General features: G+C 36.8%; 1 protein-coding gene across 1 annotated transcript; it reads left to right on the forward strand.

Moving 5' to 3' along the window:
- Window positions 1-130: 130 nt before the first annotated feature.
- mh (maternal haploid) lies at window positions 131-13,140 on the forward strand. The gene is made up of 6 exons (XM_069835676.1): window positions 131-277; window positions 1,084-1,313; window positions 3,883-3,991; window positions 5,215-5,334; window positions 7,597-7,834; window positions 11,005-13,140. Exons 1-6 carry the CDS (start codon window positions 212-214, stop codon window positions 12,336-12,338), a joined length of 2,097 nt encoding a protein of 698 aa, XP_069691777.1. The 5' UTR covers window positions 131-211; the 3' UTR covers window positions 12,339-13,140.
- The last annotated feature ends 4,088 nt before the right edge of the window (window positions 13,141-17,228 follow it).

Raw genomic sequence — 17,228 nt, forward strand, 5'->3', positions numbered from 1 at the left:
GTAATATAACTCGTTGCTTAAATAGGATTTAGCGACTTTTTTAACAACCTCTAGCGATAAAAATAAACTTTTTTATGTTGATAATAAGGAATCTAGTGACTTTTCAACGACTGCTGTTTGGCGACTTCCATCTACTTAAATTGGCGACACTGTATCGTTCGGGCCGTCGGTACTTGTCAAGAATCATAGATGAGTGTTTGAAGTTTTAAGTATGTACTTCGATGAAGATTTTGCTTTAGCGTTGCAGTTGCAAGAACAGTTAACAAATGAAAATGAAGTAAGGGGAGTTCTTTCAAGCTAATTGTCATTTAATTCGATATACATTTCCAATTGATAACATATTTTGTGCGCTTTTGATAGTTAAGTAGGCCTACCTAATTGAATGTCTTGATAGAAATCTTTGGTGTTACAGTTTCTCTGTCTGACAGGTGTTTCGGGGCATTCCTGTCTCATAAATACAGTAACATTACGAATGAGGTGTTTACTTAGTAGCCGCCTAATCGCCTAGTATAATATGCGGATGAAATATAGAGGCCATTCGCAAGTTACATAAGTTTGTATGAATTTGGAGAAAAATCACCTTTTACTTAATTTGACAGGAGGTTGAGGTGGATCCTGGGCCATTCTGGAAGTTTTAGCAATGAGAAAAATCCTGTCACCATCCAGGATTGAACCCAAAATCTTTCAGTACGTAGCCAGTTGCTCTGCTAACTGAGTTACCCGACTTTTTTTTTAAATTCCTGTAGCTATTTTACGATGCTTTTCAACTGCTAAAGTTACCTAACGTCTGAATGAGATGAAGGTGATAATGCCAGTGAAATGAGTCCAGGGTCCAGCGCCGAAAGTTACCCAACATGTGCTATTAATGGGTTGAGGGAAAACTCCTGAAAAAACTTCTATCAGGTGACTTATCCCAACCAGAATTTGAATCTGGTCCCTCTCGTTTCACGGTCAGGCACTGACTGTCTTGAAACATATTTACAGATAGAGATAATCCACAAAAACATTTTCTCCCTACTGAGCCATCATTGCTCTTCTTTCCTTCAAAGTTATATTGTAACATCTGGTGATAATTCGTTTCAGAGGGAATCTGGCAGAAGCATCTCTTCACCTCCGATCAAAGCACTTGAGTTGAGGAATAAGGAGAATGGACACAGGAGCAAACCTCCAAAAGAAACATCCATTGTGGATCCATCCTGGGAATACATTGACCCCACTCCTGACATCCATGCTTTGTTCGTCCAGTTCGATATACGATTCTTCTGGGGGAAGCTGAAGAATGTGGAAGTGAGGTGGAGCCCCAGGATGACTTCGTAAGTTACTGAGGGAAAAGAAACATAATCTGGTGTCAACACATGATTGAGACAATTACTGGTGAAACCTAACAGTAAACCTATATGTTCTAGAAGTCTGGCTTGAAGGAGAATGGTTGGTCGGTCGGTCAGTCAGGATGTTGGTTGCATAGGCTTATGGTTCTTGGCTATTTGCATTCTGGCATAACAATATGAAGTTTTCAGATCTGTTCGAGGTCTTGGTGAATTTTTATGTAATGGTTCTTATTCTCTGTTGTGTTGTGTGTTTATAGTTGAATCCAAAATTTGTACAGTAATTCAGCCCTTATCCATGGAATTTGTATTCACAGTTTCAGTTATCTGCATTTAACCTCGGTGACTTTTGTTTATGCAAGTTAGCACCTAGTGTCTTAATCTCTAGAATTTTATAGAAAATCTAGATGACAAGCATGTGTATTAACAAGTGTAATAATGGACAACGTAACTTATTTATTATTATTATTATTATTATTATTATTATTATTATTATTATTATTATTATTATTATTATTATTATTGGTGGTGGTGGTGGTTTCATATTATTACTGATTCATATTTTCGTAACATTTATATATTTTTTATAGTATCCACTAAGTATAAAATAGCCATCGGCGCAGCTCAGTCAGCTAAGGTGCTTGCCTACTGATCCAGAGTTGCGCTTGGGCGCGGGTTCGATTCCCGCTTGGGCTGATTACCTGGTTAGGTTTTTTCCGAGGTTTTCCCCAACCATAAGGCGAATATCAGGTAATGTATGGCTAATCCCCGGCCTCATCTCGCCAAATACCATTTTGCTATTACCAATCCCATCGACACTAAATAATCTAGTAGTTGATACAGTGTCATTAAATAACCAAGTAAAAGAAAAAGTATAAAATAAAATTTAAAATCATATAAGACTCACGGAATCCCGACAACATACCTTGAGAAACACTGCTCTATGTTAATTCAACAGTACTCCAGACTGAACGAGGAGTGGCCTAGTGTGTACATACATTTTCGGAAATCGCCATCAGAGATAATAGCGATAGTGGTAGTCAAGATTAGAGTCTCCGGTATTATGAACAGTAAAGACTCCTGGAATAGCATAGGATAATGTTTTCAGAACATGTAATATACTACAGTGCTGCATGCTGCAGCTACCGTGACGGTTCGAGTAGACCTAAGAGGCATGGCTATAAGACTAGGGAATCCTCGGCTCAGGAAGTGAGACACGGGCAGTAAGTCTATTACAATGTTACTGGTATGTAACAATTCGCCATATGTGTAGTGGTTCATATTTCCATAAAAAATATGGTTGAGTACACTAAACATTGTTGTAATTTTATGTAATAAACTACTCATACATTGATAGAATGATTTTTGAATGTCTGGATCACGATGATGAAACTATTCTGCAGCTTCCCTTGTTCTGTGATTGTCGTCACAGAGCAGTACTAACTCCATTCACTGTTCATGAGTCAACATGATCTCTTCTTTAACTTTCAAACAATATCAATTACAACTCAAAATAATAATGATCTGTCCTTCAGCTCTCAGTAACTCCTAACAGTAAGCGAAATGAAACACAAACTAACTGTAACATTGTTGTTTACTACTCCTACTCCATGATTAAATAAAAAAACAAATATAAACGAAAGATTACATTCATTTCCAAATGGAATAATACATTTCATGCAGATAACTTTTGTGTCACATGATATTCATTCATTCATTGTGTTCTGCCCAAAAGAAGGTTTTTCACTGCAAATCCAGCATTCTCCAATCTTTCCTATTTTCCGCCTTCCATTTTTGCAGTTTTTCTGGGGAAAGATAAATGTGGTAGCTTCCCATTGCTTTCTGTACACATCACTCTTTTTCGCATTTTAAAAGATCTCAGGGAGCCCCAACGTGGAGGTGAGGAGAGTGGATTTGACTAATTAGGCCCTCTGGACTCCACCAAAATTCACCACAATGCTTACATATCAGTTCTATCAGGGTTTTTGACCTGATCAGAGATCAGGAAATCCCAATTAGCTTTACCCCCCCCCCCCCCTACACACTATTTATAATGCAACGTGTAAGTTGCGAGATTTTATTACCGAAAGCTGACATACTGAATCACTGCTAAGTGGGCTGTTACTGACTTTTCGAACAGCGCTGTACCACAGTCTAGTATATGCAGTCACGAAGCTCAATACGTAGGGAATATGCATCCATAGATAGTTGCTAACCACTAGGATCACTACTATTGCCTCATCACAGACAATGCGAAATAGTGCGGGCACAGTCTGTTGTTCCTAGTGCCCTCAACTCAAGCTTCGTGACTGTTTAAAGCAAAACCTGTTTCCAGGCATACACCCATTCGTATGTAGTGTTCTATTATGAGGTATGATTGGTCTCTTCACTTCCGTCAAAGACATTAATGTAGGGATTTTATCACTATTTCTTCTGTCAGTCTCGTCATTTTTTCTGTGCATGCATGCAGTTTACATGTGCCATGACACATTATGTTTCAAGCCACACCATCGTAACCACTCATTCACACGCATGACTTGGACGGTTTGTGTTACAGTTGTGCAGGCGTGTGTTGCTATGAGGGGAGAGGTGGCCTCTGCTCTGTGCGGCTTAGCCTTCCCCTGCTAAAGCTTCGCCCTAGGAAGGACTTAGTTGAAACCCTCTTGGTAAGTCTGTTTTACTGTAATGCAGTTCACAGTCGCTAAGTGATGTAGCTTGAGGCATCCATTTTGACATTGTCCTTGAACATATAATCCAGACTATGAACATATGTTATGAATGTTGTTGTCACTCACCCACATTGACCTGCTTTGACCCAAGAAATCAAAACACAGATGCCTCTTTGTAAATTTTCTTATTTCCTGAATGTTGAACAGCCTGTGTTGAAATGGAAGTGAGACGATTGTGCTATGAATGTTTGTGTTGAAATCTGAGTGAGACGTGTATGTTCTATACGAGCATGTCAAGGAAGAAAGAGTTGAGGAATTAATTTTTTTATTCCAGTGTGTATCAGCAGTCAACCTAAAGAAATGTATGTAGAGTAATGAAGTACTGAAAACTGCATAATTTGGTAGTGATTGTGCAGTACAATGCAGCCCAATACTGTCCATACAGTGATAAATATTGCCGACGTGACTCACTGGTAATAACTTGCTTCCAAGCTTTCATTAACAAATCTCACATATCAAGAACACTGCCTATACTGACAGTATAATGAAGTATTGCTGGACTAAGAATGGCAGAGAAAATCACCTTCACTGCTGCTTGTTAAGGTGAACTTAAAATATCATACCTGCCAATTCAATACAGGAAGCATAAAAGTTCTTTAGAACAACCTAAAATGGTCGTATAGTATAGTCCGGATCAGCTTGCTTAATGCCCTAAGGGTGGAACCTAACCATTTTCCCCTATTACTACATATGCTAGTGGATTATAGTGTTTTTCTAGACGTCAGGTTGAATTTTCTTTTACCAATTTTGTTTTGAATGTCCAGTACGTACTGATAAATACAACTGGCAGTTATTTTCAAATTGTTATGTTGGCAACAATTTTGGTTTCCAGTAAAGGAAACTGATGAAACAGAAGTAACTAAGCTTGTGAAATTTGAATGTAATTAATAAGTAATTAGTAATACCGATGTTAATATTAATATCAAAACTTAATTCATTTGTGTTGCGTTGTGATTCCAATTCAACACTATATTCACGTAAGTGTAAGATATAACATACAGAGCTCTCTTATGAGCTGTGAGTAGAAGACACAAAAGTAGAGGAAGCTTGTTGTAATAATTATTTTTACTTTTACTTAACTTACACTAACATAGTAATGATTTACACAGTGTCATGATATTAATGTTATGAGGTGATTGTTGTTTTTTCTTGCATGTCAGCATGAGATGATCCATGCATACCTCTTTGTGACTCACAACAATCGCGATCGAGATGGCCATGGGCCCGAGTTCCACAAGCATATGAATCGCATCAACAATGAAGCAGGCACCAAAATAACTGTGAGTTGGCTGCATATTGATGCTTTTATTGTTTCTTCTTCTTTCTTTCTTGGTAATGTACAATTTCACTGAAACTTCCCATGTCCAGAGATATTTGCCATTAATGTAATACCTTTGCACTAGTTTTTCTGTAGCATATTTCAGTCCAGTAGCCAAATGCCAGAATGTTTTTTTTTTTTTTTTTTCATTTTATTTAGTTATTTAATGACACTGTATGAAATACTAAATTATTTAATGTCTGTGGAAATTGGTGATGGCGAAATGGTATTAGACAAGATGAGGCCGAGGATTCGCCACAGATTATATAACATTCTCCCAATGGTTGAGAAAAACCTTGGGGGAAAAAATCCATGTAATCAGCCCAAGCGGGAATCGAATCCATGCCGAAGCTCAATTTCGATTCAACAGGCTAGAATGTTGGATTTCTACGTGAGACTGGTTCATATTCTTGTGAGTCTAGGTGAAACTGTGATATAAATTTAAATTTGTACTCACTGATTAACTTTGTAATTTCTTTACTGTGTTAATATGAGGAATTTTACTTGGCTGACTAGTTGCAAAGTGGTATTCTTCATTGTCCAAAGCCTAATGACGATTCCACACTTTCTTCTGGTTTCCTGTTGTGGTGGGTGTGTTTTTGTATGTTTTTAAATTTCATATTGTTCTAGAGTGTCAAGTTTCTGGTTTTTTGGCTGGATGTGTAGTATTTTCATATCAGTGTCTATTTTGCTGTAGTTGTGATTGGAATTTGTGATGTGTTCTGCGTAGGTTGAATTATTGTGTAGTTTGGTTATGGCTCTGATATGTTTTTGTAACGTGTTTGAAATGATCTTCCAGTTGATGTTGTATGTGTTTTGTTTTCATATGTTAATGTGATGTATTTGTTTTGTTCTTGTGTTTGTGTGGCATTTTCTTGTTTGCATTTAGTCTTTCTTATGATGTTGCCTATTATGTTGGGGTTGTATTCATTTTTCTGTACTATGTATTTTTTCATTATAGTCTTATTGGCTCTTTTTTTTTTTTTTTTTGGAAAAGGAAGAGTTGTTGACGATCAGGTCCCTTAAACTGTGATATAATTGAAGTTCTGTTGTGTCCCACTTTTTCTTTGCTTCCTTATGTCTCTGTGGTCTTATGAAATGTAGGTTGTATGCTGGATGAGTGGAAGAGAAGGCCTTACGGCCTTAACTCTGCCAGCTAAAATAAATCATTATTATTATTATTATTATTACACCAGAGACATTTTTCTGCAAAGGGGAGGAGCATGGTGTGATAATAAAAAGTTCATTGTTCTTATGTGTACTGAAAATGAAATGGCAGTTAAACTGATACAAAGAGGAACTACATACAGTCTACCAGTAACAAAAGAAAACACCTCATAAAGGAAGTAAAATCAACACTTAAGTAGAGAATTTCTTCGTACAATCATTCCACCATTTCCCCATTAATCATCAATCATAATTATCGTCATCATCATCATCATTATCATGGTGCAAATAAACTCTCCTCCATGCGATGTACCATAATACTAAGATAATAAAGTGATTTATAGCTTCAGCATGTTACTCTTTAAGGAGGATTCAAGTTACTTTCTTTAGATATTTTGTAAGAAATTTAAATTGCTTCAGAATTTCTATTTTGAGACTTTCATAGAAAGACACGTTTTCAGAATTCCTGCTACCAAGAAAGTGCATTTTTAACATGCTGTCTGTGTGTCCATCCTTCCACTTATTCTTTCTTCATATATTCTGTATAAATGAGTTAGTTTATCCAGACATGATGCACATGAAATTTAATGTTTTACTAAAAATTAGGTCACTTAAGAATTTAGTTCTAACAACAACTTTCCAGTGTTGAAATGAAAACTAAGTGGTAAATTACCTAGTTGACTACTTTCGACTTTCTGTCAGTCATCATGTAGTGAGGTCCTTGCTTCTTCTGGTTTCTTCAGTCGTTTTGTTGAAGGAAATTTCAACTGATACTGCAAAATAAATAAAGTATCACACGGTTTGGCAGTATTAACTTTTTCTTCCAGATATCAGCTGTGCCTGGCCCCTTTCTGTTTAACCATTTTGACTATATATTAACTCAATCTCTCACTTAATTTTATTTCAGAGTCACTTTAGCTGTTTGAAATTTGTGGAAGTAATAGATCAAATATTAATGATGCAAAATAATTTATGGTTGTGTTTGTCTATAAATGCAAACATTTCAGGTATAAGATGGAAGAAGTAATTTAGTGCTTCATTGTTGTTTGTAATGCAGGTGTATCACAGCTTCCATGATGAGGTAAAGCTATACCAGCAGCACTGGTGGCGGTGCGATGGACCATGCCAGAAGAGACCACCATACTTTGGCATGGTGAAGCGTGCGATGGACCGTGCACCTGGACCTACTGACTTCTGGTGGAAGGATCATCAAGAACGTTGTGGAGGACGTTACATCAAGGTGCGCGAGCCAGAGGGGTTTTCAAAGAAGAAGACTAAGCAGACTGACACGAAAGGTAACTCAGATAGCAGGGTGACAACAAAGTACAAAATACTGCTTTAGACCTCGTGGAAGATTTTGAGCTTTAGATATGTTGTTGTTGTTATCTAATGCCGGGCTTTGGCAACGAAGCCATTAGCGTTCTTGCTCTCCAATATTTCTCTATAGTGGATCCATCAGGTAGAACTTCACAGGTTTGTAGATGATCTTCAGTCATTTCTTCTTCTTTGTTGCATAGAGGGCAATTTGGATTTGTGTAAATTCCTATTTTATTCGAGTGTTTGGCCAAATAATCGTGTTCTGTAAGCAGTCTGAATTTTGCTACTGCAGATTTACGTGGGATTTCTGGAATAATTTCTGTTTTTTTTTTTTTTTTTTTTTTATTAAAATGCTCCATTTTTTATCTTTGGCTTTGGTACATAGTGCTTGGTTTTGCTTGATTTTATATTTATTTTTAATTAGTCTTTTGATGGATGTAAAAGATAGGCTTGTATTTGTATTCTGAATTAAATTGGATCCTTTTTTGGTAAGAAAGTCAGCAGTTTCATTTCCAGCAATTCCGCAATGTGCAGGTATCCATTGCAATTGAATTCTTTTCTGTAGTTTTTAAGTTGTTGGATCATTTTTAGATATTGAAATGTGTAAATAATGACTAGTTAGTTTCTTCAACGTGACTTTGAACAAAAGTGATTTATTTTGTACACTAGTCTGTATATTTGTTCTGTAAGGATTGTAATTGTTAATGAATTTCTTTATATACTGCATGAGGGATGCACCAAAAGTCACGACCTTATTACCACGTTCAAAGAAAGTAGTGCACAGGAACATATTTGTGATGAGAGAAGTGTCTTAGATCCTTTACTTGTCTATGAAATCTTCTCATTTTTCTAGTTTAAAAATACCTTTCGAATAAAAGAGAAATGCTATCGTCTGTACATACTTTAGATTGTATCGCATTACTGCTTTATGTTTCCTAGATAAGATTCAAGATTTGCTCAGGTGTTAAAATGTCTTTCCTAGATATATCAGACTTTTGCAAGCTATTACCTCACAGTCGACTATATTCTCGCTATTGCCCTTCCTCTTAAGATGGTACTTTAGGAGGGTATAACCAGTAACAAAACCCGTAATTTCCCCTAACTCATATTAAAGTTTAAGGTACTTATTAATCCTTTGCTGCACGAATGTTATAAACTTCTTCACTTGTCATTATCCTGAAACATTTTCCCAGTACAAGGATTTTTGTCTCCTCACAGACTCTGATTTTCTTTTTTAACACCACTCTGAATAAGTCCGCAGTAAGGCTTAGGGCCTATAAATAGGATGTCTGCACCCTGGCAAGGTGATCAGCACATTCATCACCTCCCACACCTTTGACTCCTGGCACCCACGTCAGTGTAACTTTGTTGTGTTTTACCTTTGTATTAAGACACTGGCAATCCCAGACTAGTTTTGAGGAGCATTCAGAGCTTTTCAAAGCTTTTAGGGCTGCCTGACTGTTAGATAATGATATTTGGATATAATGAGATGCTTGGTCAGAATCTCTTACACAACGCTCTAACGCTCTATAGCGTTCAGCTCGATTCAACGTTATTGGCCCTTGTCCTTGCTCGTTTGGCTAATGAGCAAGATCTGTGTTGCATCATAAGAAAGAAATTTAATCACAAACGTGCATAGGAAGGAAGAGAAAGAACGAAAATAATATATATGCTCGTAGCTGAAGGACAGTCATGTCAAGAAAATATAAGTCGTCATGACATTGTTTAGTCAACAGAGGGTTAGTGGTTAGTAACAGGACGTGTGGAAGAATATTATGTTTTAAGACGGAGTGTATCGCGACATGATAAGAAGGAAATGTTAGGTATTATGACTGTGCGGGCTGACCTGTGCAACCCAGTCCTCCAGTAGTGATGAGTAATTCGCTCTTAATCTATCTACTTACTTTTTGCAAGGGCCAAAATTCCTGAATCAAGCTGTACATTTCTGTTTGAAAGATCTTGGAGATGTTCCAAGGTTATTGATAAGACAAAGCTTGGTTATTTAATGCCCACACCAGTTCTCCTGTCCTTAATTGATCATCTATATACCAGACAAGTGAACTTTTTCTGTACGTGGATCCACTTATTTTCAAAATTGGTTAGCCATTGATGGTTTGTTTGTTAAATTCCAATGATGATGTAATTTATTTAGATATTACCTTCGTTATTTGTCTACCTGTTACATTCTCTAAGATCTTACCTGATTGTACCTTGGGAATGAAGTCTGTTCAGACATCTTACTGATAATAGTACAGTTCCAGAAAAAAATAAATGGGCTGCCTAATTTTACTAAGTCCCAAATACAATGCATTGTGCATGTGCAGTAAAGAAGAACGCCTATGTGTATGCTACTTGTAGATATAATCTTTTCGTTGTAAGAATAATCCTATAGGAAACAATGGCACGTGACTGAAGTGAGGTTTGATTGGCTGCAGCTTGGTGTCAGCGATTCTCAGTAAGTGATCCCGCCCACTGTTGTACATTCTGTTTCATATTAAACATTTCCCGTTACTCGTCGAAGGAGACCTAACCTCACTAATATGCATTTGTTTGCTTAGGAAACTGTTACTTTATAATTAATTAATTGGATTCAACTCACTTAACTCGTACCTATACATTTAAAACTATTTCTTTCTCTCTGCTTTTGAGAGAGTTTCCACTCTTATGTTTAGTAACCAATCCCACACACACTGAGGATCCAGAAACCATACGAGAACAAGCTCAAGTGATGCCAGCGTATTACAAGAACAGACTACTTTGGTATTACTCTTAGTATTCATCCGCTTTCAAAATAAGTAACACAATATAAAAGTAGCTTTTCTTTTATGTATGAGTGAAGTTATATGTTTCATCGTCTTTAATAACTAGAATTTAATTTTTATTTTCAAATAATACAAGGTTAAGGTTTCCAAATACGGAATTATATTTTCCTGTGTCGTGTGAGTGTTTCGACTGTGAGCTAATCACGGGTATGACAGCCACGTGCTTGTGTTTACATTAGGATTTTTCTTACAGAGAAAAGAGTATAGTTTTGCGAATCTTGTTGCTTACATTCAGGATTGCTAGCAAGACTTGGCTCATTTTTTTCTAGTACTATACATAGCAGTATGAAATTTTTGTTTTGATTGTTTCCTTCATTTTTTTACAGTTACACATCCTGGCACAGAGAAGAATGATATTCGGACCTTCTTTCCATTCCATGGTAAAGGAAATACACTTGGAAGTAGCAGCATAAGCAGTGGAATCACTTCGAGCAAGTCTCATTCCCCTCTGATGAAGACTAATCCCAGCAATGTTACAGCATTCAAGGACTTGAGTAATAAACACAAAAAGGGGAGCATTCCCAAGAAAGCAGTGTCCTCTGCAAATAATGGCAACAAGAGGCCTGGTGGATTTGGTGGAATGTTGGCAAATAAGGGTGGAGGTACGTTGGTGATCACTGCAAAAGGTACAAAGAGTGAACAGGTGATGAATGAAAACAAGTCGACAGCACCAGTTGATGGGAGTAACAAAGGTGTGAAAGGAGTAGCTAATATACATACAATTAATGGCAGTACAAACCGAGAGAGTGCATCAGCTGCTTTTACACCTTTTGGTGGGAAAGGACACACACTGGGGGGAAGTGGAGTGAGTAGGTTATTAAATACTAAGTCCGAGACTGTCACTTCGAAAGTCAATAAACACAATGGATTTTCAAATGGCGAGTCGAAATCTCGTCCTTCAAATAAAGCAAAAAGCCCTTCTCTCTCTCCACAAAAGAGTCAACAACACTTGGACAGTTGGATCAGTTCTAGTAAGAAGAAAGCTGAAGATAACAAAATTCGCGGTAAATTTGATGCTGGTCAGTCAAATGTAGCAAGAAACTCTTCTGTCTCACCCCAGAAATCTCTGCGAACTATGGATAACTGGACATTAGATAATAAGAGATCACCCACTTCGTCAGAACAGTCACATTTCTCGGACGTTAGTACTTCTCCAAGTGGTGGCAAGGCCCCCAAACGTCACATATCCATTGCTGAGAATGCTGATGATATGAAAAAATTAAGAAGTGGTTCATTCATGGATCTATCAGAAACAGAATCTGGAGACATGGTGAACTGCCCCGTATGCAATTCCAAGATTAGAGAAGTCAATATAAATACTCACTTGGATTCTTGTATTGAAGCTGATGTCGCTGATAACGGCACAGCAACTGTTAACGATTGTGCAGTCAAATTTGCACCAGACTGTGGTGTTGTTAAGTGTCCAGCATGTAATGCAGATACGTTGAAACGTGATCTGGAAGGTCATCTTGAAGAATGCTTGCAGAGTGTTTTTGGAAAAGGAAGAATTGTTGATGATGATGAGGAAGATGATTGGGCCACCAAAAATTCCGTTGATAAGAAATCTGGTGATAACATATACCCATGTCCGTGCTGCTTGACAATGGTGAAAGACGTTGATATGAATGCACACTTAGATGTCTGTCTTTCAGCCTCTTGAGGGCGTGATATAAGTTGTTGCTGTTGTTATAGAAGTTAAGGAAATATCCAAAATTTTGTTGGGTCATTATGTTTCTGAAACTTGGATCTTTATTTTTTATAACTACCATATTAGTGGGGTTTTTATGTTTGTAAAAGTATACTAAGATCACATTCCTTTTCTCTGTTACGTGGATCTAGTCACAGCAGCGGCAACTGTTGTCATTTTTGTATGTTCAGTGTTGTATTGGAAGTCATAAATTTTAATATAATATGAGATGATTATTTTAAAATGTTTCATTGTTCATGTGGTTATCAACTAGTGTAATACAGTTCTTTGAAATGGCAAAAATGGCGATTGATTGTCCTGCACTGTATGTGTGCAGAGTATTACTAAAATAGGACGCAACTTGGACCCATCATTCCTAATATAAAACATATTCTAATCTTCGATAACAATATAGTAAGCATGGAATGTTAAGTACCATTGGCCGTAAACAGTCTTTGCTCAAGGTTTCTTAAAACAATAATTAATGATATGTGACGTTAATTATTGTGTATTTTTTTACTATCATTGGATCTTTATTTTATCTCCACTCCTATGTACAAGAGTCACTCCAAAAGAAATGCACATTAAAAAAGATCATTCATTCTACAAATTGCTATTTTTAGAGAATCTTTAGGGACAAAATGTCACTTGATATTTTTACAGAATGTAGGTATATCCTTTACGAAAAAAGTCACTTTTCCACATAATCCCTGCCCCTTTCAATTGCCTTTTGCCACCTTGAAACTAGGACCTGTATACCTGCATGGTAAAAGTCTGAACCAGCATATTTGAGTGACTGTTCATCAGTTCATGAGATAGTCATCTTCAAATCTTTTTCAATGAAGGGATTCTATCTCTTGTTTCATCTCCTGTCACAATTCTTACAAGAAAGTCATCTCCACCATCCTCATCCTCTATTGTTCCAAAGGTTCGCTGTATACTGTTTTTTTTTTGGGGGGGGGGGGGGTTCTTTGTGGGCTCCTGTCAACATCCTTGGAACCCACCTGGCACAAACCTTTTTCAACTCCAACTGTTCCAATATTCTGCATACACTTGTTTCTCCCATTACAATTTGTTGTTAATGCACTACACATTGTTGAAAGTTTGTGCAATGTGAGATCTGCCACTGCAAGGAAAATCCTGAATGCAGGCGTGCCCTCTTTCACCAGATAATCTACTTGCTCATCAATTAACTGTACTGCAATAGACAGTGACATCACCATATACCTTTTTCAACCTCTTGTGAATCTTTCCCACTATTTAGTTCTTACAACATAGGAACTCTCTAACAGCATGTTGCTTTTGACGAATGTCAAGTGCAGCAGCCATCTTGAAGGAGTGCTATGAGTGATTCTCGTATCTTGTTTTTGTATCTCCTTGTATTTAATCATTTCTGTTGTGTTTTCAAAATTTGGCTTTGTTTTGTAAAGCTGTAGTTTTATATGTATATTTTTTATTGGAAAATAAAAATAGACAATAATGATAAACTTTTTATTTCATATTCACATGACATTTGTGTAGAAATATTTGTTATAAACTTCAGTGTTTAGAGAGCTTATTATTATCATAATATGCAATATTGGAAAACGTTGCCCTCTTCTTTCTATAGAATTTGCTGTCATTTGCAATAAACCTCTTTTATTTCTACTATTTATATTTTCCAATTTTAAATTATTTGTTTTTATATGCTTTTAAGATCCTTTGTATACATATTTCGTTAACAGCAAAGTTTAGTACTCAAGCCTGGCCAATTTATTTAGTGTGAATGGTTTGAGTTTTGGAATTATTGTTCTTTCACATGAAATGCGATTCTTTCTGTATTTTCATTTATTCATATACATGTTTATTCATATTTTGGTATATTATTATAATAGTCTTCTTGAAAATATTATCTTTAAAATGGCAATGCTATATTAAATTTAAAAAAAACAACTGTCATGGTGGCTCAATGGTAGACCACTGGGCTTATGAGCCAGAGAGCCTGGGTTCAAATCCCATTCTACCCTCAATTTATAATTTGTTTGGGCAAGCCATGGTCCAAGCAACATGGGTTTTCTTCAGGTACTCCGGTTCCTCTATGACAGCGATCATCACACTGCACCCTCGGGCTAGCGTCTCTTACCTGTGGAGAAGAGACTGCACTATGGTGTATCTGTGGCTGCTGGCGGGTATGCTCTCTGCCTCTTCCTGCTACATGATGGGGCAAATCACGTTGTTCTGTTTACCCTTTACCCATTTCAGCGAGTGGTGACGACCATTGCTCTTAAGACATCCGAACAATTCTTTATTACTATCATTCTTTGCTGATCTACTACCAGTGTTGCACTCTGGATAGTCTCTGACGAACTAAGTAATACAGGGTGTTTCAGAAATACTTTGACAAACCTTGGGGGCATGTTCTTCACACCAAAACAAGAAAAAAAGGTTCGTATAAACATGTCCGAAAATCCTTAGTTTTTTAGTTATTAATGAAACATGTTAGATATTGTCAGCTTGGTAGCAAGTGTTGCAACGTTAATCAATTCAGAAACTCATAACAAATGTTCAAAATGTTCTCCTCTTGCTTTCACACATGCATGCCCTCGTTGGATCATGGACTGTCGCACCCTTTCAAATATTCCCACACGGTGTTGAATGGTTTCGCAGGCTTCCATTGATGAAGTGTGTCTGCATTAAGAATGCCTGCTGCATAAACCAATTGTTTTAGATGGCCCCACAGATAAAAATCCACAGGATTGAGAGGGGGGGGGGAGAACGTGTAGCCCATGGAATTGTTGAGGTTCTGGCTGATAAGTAAAAACTTACATCTGTTATCAAGGCAGTACATCTCACTTTACGATATGTGTTAGAAGAAGAAGAATAATTGTTTGCATACATTTTAAGCAGTGGCAGAGCTTGGTTTCGTTGCAGCCCTCCCCCCTGCTTAAAACATTACCCCCCCCCTTTAGCTCCCCCCTCCACTTAGCCCTGAGGTTATCATGGCACTTCATTGTTAAGAAACTTACACTTTTGTAATGTAGAGGATTGTATTATTTATTTTATAGATCAGTATTATTTTAATACAAAAGATTAAATGCGTAATGCATTTATAAATAATATAACATGTTACACAACTTTTTGCAAAAGTCAAAGAAATGTTTAAAAACGTCATGTACGATTTTTTATGAAAGATTCCAAAACTTCTTTACTCGGGACTTCGATGCTGCAAATGAATCAATAATCTGATTAAAATCCCGAGCTATGTCATTTTCAATGCTCAAAATAGAAAGTCCATTGAGTCGCTCCTGTGACATTGTATGTACTTCTAAGGTAGTTCTTAATTAGCTTCAGTTTTGAGGATGATCTCTCAGTTGTCGCATTCATCACGGACGAAGTGGTAAATAAAATGTTAGCTGTACAAACGCCAGGAAGCCGGTAGACAATTTTGAATTTTGACATATAATGGCTTTAGCCAGTAGTCTGATATTTATGGCAGTTTTTATTTTCTTTCTCAGAATTGAACGGAAGCTAACCATTTGTTGAGGGGAAAGAATCCATCAGATCCCTCTTACATTGGTCACTTAAACATTTTGACAATCAGTAAAGCTCACCTTCACTAAAATTTTACAATCCTGAAACATATTTTAAAAGGTAAAATAACATTTTTGAGTACCTTAAATAGACTGTTTGAAATTTAAAATTTAATAATATTAACTTTGTATGTTTTCAAACTTTTCATTGCACCCTCCCGCACTCGCAGAGGCTGTGGGTCCGTATCTCCACCCCTGATCTTAAGTCTGATTACTGTAATATGTAACTAGTCGGTGATGTATGCAACGTAGGGAGAAAGGAACTGGCCACCCTATCCCATTATCTCCTGGCTTAGTTGTCTCATGAACGATGCGTTTTTGACGTCACTTGTGAGGTTCAAACTTTTCTTCGGATAGGTAGTTAACTAAACAAAACAATTTCCCATGCTCCAGGATATATGCACAAAAAATATTAATTATATTTGAACTAAGACTTGAAATAAAATTGATAATGGCAGGAATGTTCCTACACTTACGCGCACACGTAGCCTACGATTGTGAAGGATCATCAGTTAGGCCTACTTATTTATGGGAAACGGAATTTGGGTGTTGTAGAGGTAGTAAGAAACCATCCGATTTTTAAATGTATTCTTTACAGGGGCTAAAGAACTGAATTACTATGCAATATCAACATAGATGCCAAAGCGAGAAATTTAGAACGACCCTATAAAATAGGATTTGGAAGATTAAAATTTTTCATTTTGCATTCTGACACATACGCTTTTTGTTATCGATGTGTCAACATTACGATGTAAAATGTATACAAATTATAATATTCGAACTTATTATAAATCTTTGCAAAAATATAAATGCTTTTACAATTTTATGTATAAATGACAGGTGCTGCTGCTCTGTGATAAGCAGTGCGACATAAATTCTTGATGCTTTAATATCTTGTGCGTAGATGGCACGACGGCACGTCGATCGTATGCTATTACAACTTTGACCACTACCTCAGTAAGCGGTTGTCCATAATTTATTTCTAAGGCAAAGTTTTTATATCACTATCTACTGTACCACCACAGACTACAGTCACGAAGCTTGAGTTGTGAGGGTACTATTTCGCATTGTCTATATGAGGCGATAGTAGCGATCCTAATGGTTAGCAACTACCTATGGATGCACATTCCCTACGTATTGAGCTTTGTGACTGTATATACTGAACTGTGGTACCACTGATTTAGAACACTTCTAGCGTAAAAAGAGTAGTATTTTAGAAAATGGCGGGGTACATTAAGCGCGGTGTTTTTCTTGACATTAAAGTTACAACTTGTGGCAAAGTTTGCAGTTAGTG

This window comes from Periplaneta americana, chromosome 9 (genome assembly GCF_040183065.1).
Source record: "Periplaneta americana isolate PAMFEO1 chromosome 9, P.americana_PAMFEO1_priV1, whole genome shotgun sequence".
Lineage (NCBI taxonomy): Eukaryota > Metazoa > Arthropoda > Insecta > Blattodea > Blattidae > Periplaneta > Periplaneta americana.